The sequence below is a fragment of the Misgurnus anguillicaudatus genome, chromosome 3 (genome assembly GCF_027580225.2).
Source record: "Misgurnus anguillicaudatus chromosome 3, ASM2758022v2, whole genome shotgun sequence".
Taxonomy (NCBI): Eukaryota; Metazoa; Chordata; class Actinopteri; order Cypriniformes; family Cobitidae; genus Misgurnus; species Misgurnus anguillicaudatus.
In genome coordinates, this window is record NC_073339.2 from 27607638 (window position 1) to 27621330 (window position 13693).

General features: G+C 36.9%; 1 protein-coding gene across 7 annotated transcripts in view; it reads right to left on the minus strand.

The window, feature by feature from the left end:
- The window catches only part of bnc2 (basonuclin zinc finger protein 2), a 384791-nt gene that overhangs the window by 12453 nt on the left and 358645 nt on the right, over positions 1-13693 (minus strand). For all 7 annotated transcript variants that reach the window (XM_055205284.2, XM_055205285.2, XM_055205283.2 and 4 more), the window contains one exon: positions 8236-10508. In XM_055205284.2, the coding sequence (XP_055061259.2) occupies positions 8236-10508 (2273 nt within the window). The remainder of the gene's footprint in view (positions 1-8235; positions 10509-13693) is intronic.

Below are 13693 nucleotides of genomic sequence, written 5' to 3' on the forward strand. Positions count from 1 at the left end.
AAGAGCGACAAGACTCAAAAGCGATCTCCTCACGCTGACTGACTGACATCTGAAGCGTGTGCACACAGACGCGAGAGTGCGCGACCCGGATATAAAGACATCTACACAAAATTACAGTTTTACAAATATTGATAAGAATTCACGCAGGTAGGCTCTATAATCTGTTATGTTTTAAGTAAATGTTTGGTTAACTGTTGGGTAAAAATATCTGATGTGTAACATTATATTAGATCACTTAGATTTTAAGCAGTCTGTCTCAATGTCAATCAAAAAAAAGGAAAAAAAGTTGAACATACATTGATGATGTTTTTGCTTTGTGTGTGCTAAATCTATTAGTTTTACCAGTGATTTTAAGGTATTAATGTGGTAATATAATGTATGGATGTGGACATTTTTGTGGTAATTTGACTCTTTCAACTTCAAACACGTGTAGTTCTGTCATAATTTGTTATATTTCAACAAATCATGCATTGTTCTATGTTTTAATAGAGAATGTCAAAATATGAACAACTATTTTTTTTTTTAATTTGCTAATTCCGACTCAACTTGCCAGCACAGGTCACAAATGATGCAGCAGCAAACAAAAATGGAGAAAGAAAAATCTTCTGAAAGGAAAATTCATATACAAAACAATGGCTGGTGATTCTGTTAAAATGTAAACAGGCTGTTGTTAACATACATTTGCATAAAGCATCTATATATGTATATATGATTAGAATATTAAAAACCCGAAAAGTGTTAAATTAGGGTAAATTTAGAATGGATAAAAATGTGTGATTAATTTGCGATTAATCGCAGTTAACTCATGAAATCATGCGATTAATCTAGATTAATTTTTTTAATCTATTGACAGCCCTAGTTAAAATATGTCAGTCAGGTTAGCTTTGAATGAAACATCGCCCAGTTCTTGCACCTGCGAATACGAATAAAAATCCATATTTATGATTAAAATATTAACTTCCATTATTATTATTTACATGTCTGAATCTCGTGAACAGCGGAGCTGCTCAATATGAGTGGTTGAACTTGAGCAAGCCACGTGACGAGAGAGAGCAGCGGACGGTTGATGTACGATACAGACGGGAGGGCGTTGAGCAGACAAACAAACAACGGTAAAGCTGTCGATGCTAAATAATTACTGTAAACTGTAAACGTTTAATATTGAGTTTTGTGTTATGAAGCCATTTTATTATTATTATTATAATTTACGGATATATACAGGGGCGTCGGACTGGAGGTAAAACCAGTACTGATTACCAGGGCCCCAAAGGAAGAGAGGGCCCTTGAAAAGTCTGGAATATATTATTAAGGGGAGACATGGGGGCCCATCAGGACTGGCTATGCATAGGGCCCGAGATCTTGTGCAACGCCCTTGGATATATACGTTGCCTTTCGCTTTGTAATGTCTGTTCAAAAAAGTATTTCGGAGTTCATATGTTATATGTGACTTGTATATGAAGTTGAATCACTTAAAATTGAATGTAAGTACTTCTTGTTAGTGTTCAATGTTTTATGCACGTGTACTGTGAGTTATAGCATAATATGAAGTTGTATTTGTGCACTTAATAAGTTTTAAATGAAGTTGAAATCTTTGTTTGTATCGATATAGCATGCTAGTCTACTGAGGTAAATGAGATCAGTTTTTCCTCTCATATTATTGTCTTCTTTAATTTTCTAATGATAACGTGAAGAACAGTATTTAGGAATCTTGCTTTTAATGGTTTTTAACATCTCGTGATGATTTTGGTTTATTTTTTTTATGAAATAATATGTTCAAGAAGCTTTATGTAAAACTATGATATGTTGTATTTCACTTGAAATGTATTGGGGTTATTTTGTACTTCCAATAATTAGTTTTAAATGTTTACAGAATGTTATTTGGTCAATAAAGCAAGCAATTTATGCAATCATGTGCATGACTATTTTCTTATTCAACCCTCTCAGAATAAGTAATATGTAATGTTTCTTAATGGCTTATCATTATTAATAATAATTTAATAGATCTGTGGCTTAATACCAATAGGGTTAATGTTATTAATTTTTTTATAAGTAATTAGTTATGAAAAAAATAGGTAGACCTTACCTAATTTTTTTTAGTTTATCATAGTAATTAAATTTAGGTACTCTTTAATCAAATATATAGGATATAATTTACTCAAACAAAGTGAGTGCAAATTGTTACAACAATTTTTTTTGAGTAAATTCTATAGGTTGTTTTTTACAGTGTACTGACGTGATGCGTGTGACAATCGGATGCAAATTAAAGTGGCAGGCCTGAATTTAAGTTACATTATGCACTAGCGGGTTTTTTTTAAGTTGCCAGCCAGCATCTGCATTTTTTATGATTTTCACAAAAGTTTAATGCCTTCAAGAAAATGTTCTACTTTAAATATATAAACAAACAATATATCAATTGAAAAAACAGAAAAAACAGTTTCATCCTACCTTCATTAGCTCTCTTTTTATCACCTCTCAAATACAGGTCGGTTTCTTCAAATAAATATGAAGGACGTTTGATAGAGATCAACGGTTATGCAACGCTAACATGATGCTAACGTGTTGCTAACTTGATGCTTACGTGCTGTTTTGTAACGTTACACTCTTTGGTAGCCACAAGTTAGAATCTCTTTTGGAAACCAGACGTTGTTTGTTTTCCTAGGTTACAGACACCGACCCTGTTGGTGTCTGTTTTTATACTGAGTTAAACACAGTGAAGTTGAGTTCTCTTAGTTTTTGTGTCTCTTGGTTTACTAACCTAACATTTAGTGTACAGAAACTAACATTTAGTGTACTTCCATGGGTAACATTATTTAAACTGTGTATTTCACTCATAAAACAGCCCTTTCAGAAGAGAGGCTCATGAAAATAACTTATTACAGTCCAAAACTACTCTAGAAAGCTTTGAAATACAGAACCTTTAATATTCTATCTATTTATTTTCAGTGAGCTTTTAGTGAGAGTAGGGGTGAGCGATAAACCGGTAGAAATGTGTCAACCAGTACAGATTTGAGAAAATATAACTATGTCCTGATATAAGTCATATATATATATATATATATATATATATATATATGACTTATATCAGGACATAGTTATATTTTCTCAAATCTGTACTATATATATATATATATATATATATATATATATATATATATATATTTATATTTATATCATTATCATGATATAAAAGTATTCATAACATGCTCTGCTAAAAGACTAGATGTCTTACGTCAACATTAAACAGCTTAAGAATATTGAGGAAAACAAACAAGCAGTACCTTTCAATTAGCTAATTTTGGCTAAGCATGGTTAAACATAAAGCTCAAGCCCTAACACTGTGTGGAAGAAAGGCTGTCCTTTCATTTGTCAAGCTTACAGTAGGTTTTTTGTTTCATTTCCTACTCCCCTGCAAACCTGTTTTAGGCCCTCTAGTCCCCTCCTCCTCCCTCAAACACCTCCTCAGCTATCTCTCCTCCTCCCTTTGGCCTCTAATGTGGCAGCCAAACCAATTTGCCCAAAGCTGGAGGCGGCCTCTCATAAGAAACCATTTTAACTCTGCAGAGGAGGAAAGAGGAGTGGCTCTTAATGTGTCTTGTCCCAGGAACGTTAATCATCTTTTATGTTTGATAGCGCTTTCGGTTACTGCCAAGTGTGCACATTTGTGAAATGAGTTGTAGTACTGAGAAATTGAAAAGGAAAAGTGAGTCAAATTAGATGAAGGTGTGCTTTGTTTTAAGATTTGCTTTGAGATTTCTTTCTCTAATGCACAGTTGAGAAACTGCAATCCTGGAGGGTCAATGTCCTGTAGAGTTTAACTTTAATCTTTACAAAATACACCTGAATGAGCTAACAAATGTCTTCAGAATTACACTACACAAGGTTTTTTACAGCAATGCCATAGAAGGACCATTTTAGGTTACCTTAAGAATATTTCAGTCAAAGGTTCTTAAAATAACTATTTCTACCTTTTATAGTCTAAAGACCTTTTCCACTTCATAGAAGGTTTTATGGAAACAAGACAGCCAAAAATCATGTAGCATATTTATTTTTAAGAATGTAGTTGAAAACATAAGCAGGTGCACAGGCATAGAATACGCAGGGGACACTTATGAGATGTTACCCCACTGAAATAAAGATAATTCTGCCCCCCCCCCCACCAGTTTCAACTCGCCGCCACATGCCGATGTTTTTGTTTGTTACTTAGATTTGAGTGAAGTAAAATATACCAACATATAAATTTTTACATAGTATTTTTGTCTTAATTTCAGTACAAGTATTTAAAAATTCTTATATCAAGATGCATTTTTTGATGAGCAAAATGATCAAAGAAAACAAGTGTTTAGACAAAAATATCAAAGTTAAGTGAATTTGTAATAAAAGAAGCAAAAAATAAAAAAACTTCCATTGGGATATGGAAATGTTACATTCATTTTTCTTGAATTAAGTGTTTAAGAAAAAAAGGAATCTTGTTTCCAAATATTTTTTTCTTACCCCATTGACAGTTTTTTAAGCTTTTTGGGGTTGTGGTGTTAGGGTTTGGGAAATTTCCCTTATTTTCACATCCCAATGTTGACAGATATGTAAAACCTAACCCACACAACCTCTTTATTGCACAACCTCTCAGATAAACTGGTCTGACAGCAGCCACTTGGAACTAAAATAAAGACAGTGTCACACTAACATTTCTCTGATCACCTCTTCTCAGACCCACAGTAAGCAAGCACTGTTGTGAACTTTTTCTAATGAACAAACAGAGATAGAAACAGTCACCCCTCACAGGAGCTCAGCAAAAATAAGAGAAAATGGGGGGGGAGGGGTTGAAGTACAGTTGAGAAACTTATGAGAGCAGTTCATTTGTAAATTCCAGTAGGGGGCAGATGTGTACAGAACAATCTCTCTCTCTCTCTCTCTCTCTCACACACACACACACACACACACACACACACACACACACACACACACACACACACACACACACACACACACACACACACACAAATGTCCCTCTCACTCTCTCTCTCTCTCAAATGTAAAGGGCATGTAAAGGGCCACCAAACAAAACTGATATATTTTTTATGGTATCTGCTTTTAATACCGTCCTCTAATGGTTTAAATAAAAATGATGGCCAGTGTAAACTTTACTTGTAAAGACAAACCCATTAACTTTGTAGAGTCAGTCTTTGCCTGAAGATCTTTTTGTTGCTTACTCTCTAGCACAAATGTATTCTGGGACAATTTATGATAAATGTGTTAACTAGCAGAGGGAAAGGCCAACACCTCCTGATGTGCTAACGAATGCAGTGGTTTGACAAGCCTCAACCTTTGCTAATGTATGCATTTCTACCTGTGTGCCAGGTAAGCAAGTACAGGTTAATAGCACATTCATGCAATAAATATGTGTTTGCAAAAATGCACCGTCAAAATGGTCTTCCTGTTATGGTGTGATTTGATAATGTCTATTTTGTGTCTTTTAAACATGCAATAAGGAATGTAGAACGTATAGGTTCACCAGACAGGAACAAATTGCAAAGTAGATTGCAGCCTATTGGATCTTTATTTAAAATGTACATCATGGCATTTCCGAAATTGCTTATTATAACATGAGTGGAATGCTTCACTGCTTACAGCATTTCACTCCACATATCTGTGTTAACAGATTTTAGTAAAATTGTAAGTCAGTGTATTTCTTTGTGAAATCTTTAATAATCCTTAATAATCATTATTATTATTTATTTTATTATACTTTTTAGTACACCTCCTGACCTTATGCTGTTTTTATTACTTAGTATAATACAATGAATTATATATACATTGTGATATTATTGTTTAAAGGAACAGTATGTAAGAAATGTATATCAATTAATCATAAAATGGCCCTGATATGTCACTAGACATTAAGAAGTCATTTTCATTTCAAATACTTCTATCACTCACAACAGTGGTCTGGCCAGGATATTGTCATTAAAAAAGTGGAGTTGCAGCCCTTAACTGTTGTGTGATTGCAATATCAGTTTGGGCCATAATCCTTTAAAGAATATATATATATATATAGACTTGCTCAATGTACCGCCCACGGCGCTATCTGATTGGTTACACATCCGGTTACACCTCACGAGTAATAGCCTATCAACACTTGCGAGATTGTTGTGGAGCTGTGTATTATTATTCAGCATATTAATAAAGCGGGAATAAACATCACAATCTGATTATCTGTTTATGATGACAAGCAGAGTTAGTGTCCCAGTCACACCACTGAGAATGGCCGAAGTTACACATATGATAAACGCCAATGAGGCGTTTAGTGAGGCGGGGCTCATCCAGTTCGCGCAAATGAGGAACACAATGCATCTGTCCTTTCTATCATTTCATTGTAGCCCAGCATCACAGTGTAAAGTTAACGTTATTACTTTAAAAGCAGCAAACTGTTTCTGCTGTAATGGTTTATTAAATAGTCTAAATGTTTAGTTTTAAAACTATTTTAAAAAGCTGGTTATATTTTGATATTTCTGCACAAGTTCAGCAGACAGTGAGGTTCAGGTTTTTTCCGATCAGACCTCGTGAACGGAGAGCGCATTTCTGAATATTATAAATATTTTAATTAGAAATATATATATAAAAAAATTATATTATAATGGATTTTTGTTAGGTCGGACAATGACCAAATTTCTCTGTCGTATTGCTCCTCATAACCACTGAAACAGTCAAAAGATCAAACCAAAAGTCAAATTATTATGGACGTCACCGAAATCTATGCCTATGAAAACATTCCCCCTCTGTTTTTTCCCAAATCACACCCTGTATATATATATATATATATATATATATATATATATATATATATATATATATATATATATATATATTAGGGGTGGAACAATACATGTATTCGTTTCGAACCGAATCGGTACGGGGGTCACGGTTCAGTGCATGAATTTAAACGGAGAATACACGGTATGAAAATAAAAAAAACTTGCGTGCAAAATAATTAATGTAATGCGGAACTACTGTTAGATACGCGGGTTCTTTATGGACAGCTAATCTGTTGCCCCGCTTTAGCTCTGAAGCTCTGATTGGCGCCGATGCAGCCGAGCTCCGCCTATGTATGCGCTCTATCAGAGCCCGTCTACATTCTCTGGCACTCTGCATTTTTTTGTCACGTCGACGCCGGTCCAGTCAGTGAATGAGCAGCCGACAGCGAGTATGGCAAGTGGTGGTGTTCCACAAGAGTTAGACGTTCCGCCAGCCTCTTTAAGATCGCAAGTTTGGCAAAGCTTCAGTTTTCCAGTCAGTTACAATAGTACAGGCGAGAGAGTGGTGGAAAAGACGAGGACTTTGCGTCGGCGTTGTTCAGCAGTTGTTAGGTATGTGAGTGGAAATACATCTAATCAGGGCTCTCAAGTCTCACGCATTCACCTTGACACACACGCATTTCAGTCAGTTCAAACGCCACACTTTGTATTTCTCACGCTGAGAAGTAGGAGATAAATTGTCCTGCTATATACAACAGGCATACGCAGGGCAGTTCTGTCGAGTTCAGCTGCTTTCAGTTTTTTAAGCGTGCTCAACTTTATGCAGCGCCATCAGCGTCAGAGTACCGCGAGAAATCTTGCGGAGGAGGCTGATCTCAAATCGCTCTCGCATTACTCTGACGTCATCCACTTGTCGTTTCTTGCAGCCCCTCGTGAAGTCGTACACACCTATTAATTCATCCTACAAACCTATTTTTTTGTTGTTTAGTACATTAATATGAAATAAGGCCAAAATGTAATTTTAAAATGTATTTAGGTAACACTTGTAATACATTTGAACCCATATTTGTATGAAAGATGAGTACAAGATTACTTAGAGGTATACATTTTGAAATACGAGATAGTATGTTAAATGCATTTCAGTTCATATTCATGACATCTGAAATAACACTGATAAGGACACCTATGTTTTTAAGATTAGCTTAAGTACTAAAAAAATGCCTTCTTCATTTTTGTTTTGCTTTTCCCTCCATTGTACCGAAAGTGAATCGAACCGTGGCGCCTGAACCGAGGTACGAACCGAACCGGGACTTCTGTGTACCGTTCCACCCCTAATATATATATATATATATATATATATATATATATATATATATATATATATATATATATATATATATATATAGTGTTTAATAAAAGCTTACCCATTTATATAATTACATCTATATATTTGATTTTTGTGAAGAAACAGAGTGATTTGTCTCACCTATCTCTGCTCCGCCTGGAAGGAAATGCAGCATTGCATCCAGCGACAGTACACACATGCATCTCTTTGAGGTGTACATTCTTGTAGTGTAGTTTGACACTGTAGGAGCTTTTAAAGCTCTTTTTGCAGACGTAGCAGATCTTAGGATCAGGGCTGGAGTAGAGATCACCCTCAGGGGACTGAGAGGGGAACATTGGTGGGCTTGTTCCATAGCCCATAGAGGAGATAAAACTTTCATGTAAGGCAGCCATACTGGCTGCAGTGGCAACTGCCATACCCCCATTGTAAAGGCTGTACTGACCCATGCAAAACATGTCATAAGCAGGATCATTGATCTCTTCCTTAATTTTGATAACAGGCTGGTGTTGAGAGGATGGGGAATGGCTTTGTTCCTCCAAATCTTCCCGTAGGTGTTTCTCATCTTCTGCCCCTTGCTGTTTTTTTTCTACCTTTTTTCCCAGGGAAGGCATGTCAGTGTCCATTAGCTCGTCACGGTAAAGCATTTTGGGTTCCGATGTCTCGGATTCGTTTTCAAAGTCACGCTCATGATCTTGGTCCTCAGAGGTAAAGCTGTCAATACATTGTAGGTCACTAGTCACTTTACCACCTAAATTCCCACTGCATCCGTCTTGGTCAGGACGGAGTATGCCTCTAAGGGCTAGACTTGAACTATTTTCATTATGTGATGGGGAATGATGTCGGCTATCCTCATAATGATAAATGCTGTTATTGTTGTTGTTGCAGTTGCCATTGATATTGTTATGCAGGTGGGATGACTGATGGTGACAACTATCATCTTCATCATCTTTGTCATCGTAATCATCTGCCACATCTATCACTTCTTTTTCTATCTTGACTGGCATGCTAGATTTGCGTGGCTTCTTTTTAGGCATGGGGTCAAGAATGGTGGAATCTTGGATAGTGGGAGTTGTGGGGAGGCAATGAGAAAATGTTCCTGTTTCAGAAACATGGTTGTTGTGGGAGCCTGCAGATAACATCTTTTGCTGCTGATCTGTTAAGGATGAGCTGTTTGTTGTGGTAGGCAGTATAGGGCTGGTGGGCAAAGACACTGGGGGACTAACTAGGTCAGCAGGAGAGAGTAGTGCGCGATAAAACGGTGGCACAGGCTGCACTGGCTGCACAGACTTCAGAGAAGGGAAGGCAAGAGGGCTCTGCAAAGGTGACTGTATCAATGGATCAAGAGGAGGAGTGGCAAAACTTAGTGTAGGCCGTCCGGGGCTAGTTAGAGTGAAACCACTTTTGGCACTTGATATGACAGGTGTGGCTGTACCAGAACTAGACCGAATTAGATCCTTGTCCCGGTTGTTTCTTAGCATAGGCATATGTAGGCGAGGATTGGGATTGGCACTATGACGGTTCCGACTGCGTAATGAGCTGAAAACCATGTTGCAGCCTTCAATAGTACAACGATGCTTAATCTTTAGATGCACAGCATTGTAGTGGATCTTTAGGGTGCCCTTATCATAGAATGTTTTGCCACAGGAGTTGCAGCAGACACGACCCTTGCGTGAGGTGGCACCCATTCTACGTATTCTATGCATTTTGGAAGAGAACGAAGAGTGTGTAATGGGTTTGGACTGTTCATTCTTTTCAAAATGGTGATGGATTTGGTGGTTGTTGAGAGTACCTGACTGTTGCTGCCCCTGTTGTTCCTGCTGTGGTGTCTGTGACTGCTGAGACTGGTGAGTGGATGTTGTTGGGGAGATTGGTGAAGCTCTATTGGGTTCTGTTTTAAGTTCAATTGAGTTGGGAAAGGCTCCCACTGTTCCTCGACTGGGGCTCTGCACACTACGAAAAGGTGAAAGTGACACCTCAGACTCACTGGTCTCCACTGGCTCACTCTGGCTGGGCAGATTTGCCTCTCGCATTCTGTGACCTGATTGCTCTATAGTTAGTCCATTTGGTGGCAGTCCCAGCATAGGGGCTGACACTGGGTTGATGTACTGGAAGGGCAGCAAAAAGGCCAGACTGTTTGGGATGTTCTCAAAATGGTGAATGCTTGAGGGGCTATTATTCTCCAGGTGTGAAAGAAGCCCAGGACTACGAGTGCGATTATTGCTTTCAATAAAAGTTCTGATGCCAGAGTCAGTCTTTGATGATGGCACTGTGACTGCCTGGCCCTCCTTTTCCTGGATGGCCATCAATTCCACAATAGACTTGGTTTCACCAAAGCGCAGAAACTGTTGCAAAGTGATGATCTCCTCTTCTCGGGACATTATGGTCCATCTGTCCAGAACCTTGCCTGCAGAATCCTAAAGGCCATATCAAAAACAAGACAAACACAAAAAAAAACTTATTGTTTCTGTAAAGTCAAGCATCTGAGAAGACAACAATGATGGATACGGACAGGGAAATATTCGCCTTAAAACAGCTAAAACAATATATAAAGACTAATAATAGATCTCTTAATTACCACATTCAAAATTTTCTGTATTCCTCCATTTCATTTTTTCTTTCTTAAATAAGCCATACAAATGTAGTTATTTAGTACACACAGAGCAACCAATGCAAATCTTAATAAAGACTTTAGTAAGCAATGAGAAGCACCTTTATTAGTGACACACTATCAAATTGCAGATAGAAATCTATTTGCAATCAGATACTGAGTCCCCACAATTATCTACTGTAGGTGTCAGACAGTACAATGGAAAAGAAATTCACTAAAAGAGCACACCTTTCTAGGTTCACTTCAAATTTCAATTTGTATGGTGAGTCCCAGTCTTCCAATATGAGGTTACGGTTTCAAAAAGTCAACCCAGTCTCACCCCATGTCGTCAATATTTGACGACACTTGACCATTCCTCAATATGTGACGCGGAGGGTATACCTTTCGCGTCATTTTTTGACGAACTGGGGACTTCAATACTATTACGTCCGTTGCATTCTCTTCTCCTATTTTCTTACCATTTTCGCGTCGGTTTAGGGTTAGATTTACATAATGACATCCCTACCCAAACCTAACTCTAACCCCAACGCCAGGTGACAACTGTTTCTAACCCCAACGCCAGGTGACAACTGTTTAATTTCGCGTACACTGTTTAATTTCGCGTACACTGTTTAATTTTGCGTAATCTAACCCTAAACCGACGCGAAAATGGTAAGAAAATAGGAGAAGAGAATGCAACGGACGTAATAGTATTGAAGTCCCCAGTTCGTCAAAAAATGACGCGAAAGGTATACCCTCCGCGTCACATATTGACGAATGGTCAAGTGTCGTCAAATATTGACGACATGGGGTGAGACTGTGTTAAAAAAGTTGAAAGGAAGGTTCATAAAAAAACTTAATACATTTTAGGAGATATTTAAAGTTTCATTTTTGTGGATGTAATGTTTGTCGTGAAAATTAGGCAACTTGTCTGCTTTTAAGACTTTAAAGAGAAATTGGAGGTGGCAGAATATCATGAATTCATTCATTAGGCTGGGTGCTGTTCAGTATTTACCTAAAACAGTACCAGTATTTATCTAAAACATTGAGTTTGATGTATGTCTTGCATGAGGTTAAATATTGCTGACTAACTTTATAAAGAGGGTTCTTGACATATGCTTCTGGGCTGGGCTTTATCCTCTCGATTCATGAGTCACTGCCCAACTGCCCCTATGGCAACAAATGCACACTATGCTAACACCCCCTTAATGTTGATCAGAGAGGAAAGCTACCTTAACATTACCAAAAGGTTCCCCAAATAAATGCAAAATAAAATAATTATGTTGTACTATTTCACTGCTAGTCATGTTATAATTTATTGAACAAATCAAAATAAGTTTGTTGTGTGTGTGTCGCAGAGCTGGGTAGATTACTGGGTAGATGAATTGTAATTCGTAATCAGTAACGGATTACATGACAAAATTTGTAGTCAGTAATATAATCTCTTAGATTATACATCGTTGTTAACGTAATCTGACTACTTTTGTATTATATTTAGATTACATCTTATTTGATTTCAAATATATAAAAAGGGGGAAAATACATTCAATTCTATTTCACCATCAAGAGCCTGAAAAACTATTTTTTAAAGTGCAATGTCAGAACAGGTAATACTTTACAAGACTAAAATTGTTTTACTTTGCTATTAGTGTCAACTGAGAGTAACACACTGAATAAAACAAAATAATTCTTTATGACTTTAAAACACATTTACTTAAAATTAAGTAAACAAAAACAAAAACAGCAATATTGCAAAAAAAAAAAACAATATAATTTAATGTAATTCACTGCAACAACACTGCTAGGTCTAAAATTTCATCTCACAAATAAAACTGAAGTGTTTCTTTAAACCACGAGTTTCTTTAAAAATGAAATGGTGTCTATACATCCAGTCAAGGGCATACATTTGATTTTGACATTGGTGGGGAAATAAATAAAATTGTCTTCAGAGCCACATTGTCACAAAGGTTTATCGGTGTTTACTTGAACAATAGTTAAAATAGAATTTTTGTTATTAATGTTACATGGCAAAAACAACAAATATACAAAGAGCAGGCTAAAGCACGCACATCAGTTTAAATTGGGTGCTCGACAAAAAAACTTAATAGTAGTAATGCAAAGTCGGCAACACCAAAGCTCCAAAAGTATCAAAAACATTCATTGATCAAAAACTGCTTGGCATCAGGTAACGTTTCGAGCGTGCAGGCTCTTCATCAGGTCTGTAAACAAGTCCAGACATACTGTACACTGTTTTAATTTGCAACTCATCCATTTAATAAAGAAATGTCATGTATTGGGAGAAAACACTGTCCCCTGAATCAATAAGTGACAAAATTTGTCACATATTTTTCGCATAAATTTTTTTGTTTCCTCACCACCGCTGGCCTGCATAATCGTGACTTTATGCACATCATGTTTTGTTGATAGAGGTTTGGCGCTTAATTCTTCCAAATGCAGCCTACGTCAGACAGCAAGACAAAGCCAATCATAAAGCGACATGGGTTAGAGAGGTGGGACTCAAGAAAGGCAAAGGCAATCCTATTAGCGTCCCTAGCGTCCCTACCCAAATCAACGCCTTTGCATCCAGTGATCAAACGCTGAGTGCTGCTTCATTTTGCATCTTGTCGTCTTGTCATTGCTTCTCTCCTGTACGTTTTCACACCCCTCCCCCTCTTCCCCAGAAAAACTTATATATAAAACGTATATAAGCAGTATGTAAGTTTATTATGAAAAATGTAAAAATTGTGAAAATCATACTGCCATAGTGTGAATAATATATAATCATGTAATCCATAAAAAGTAACAGTAGTCTGATTACAAGTATTTTAAAATATAGTTTAATCTAATTACAAGTTCTTGATTTTTGGAATCCAGATTCCATGTAATCCGTTACTACCCAGCACTAGTGTGTCGTCATGTGTGTGTCTGGGACACCACCTAAACGATTGTGTATGTAGGTCAGTAAACTTGTTAAAAGCATGTGACTTGAGGATGAGTTCTAATTGGTTTGTT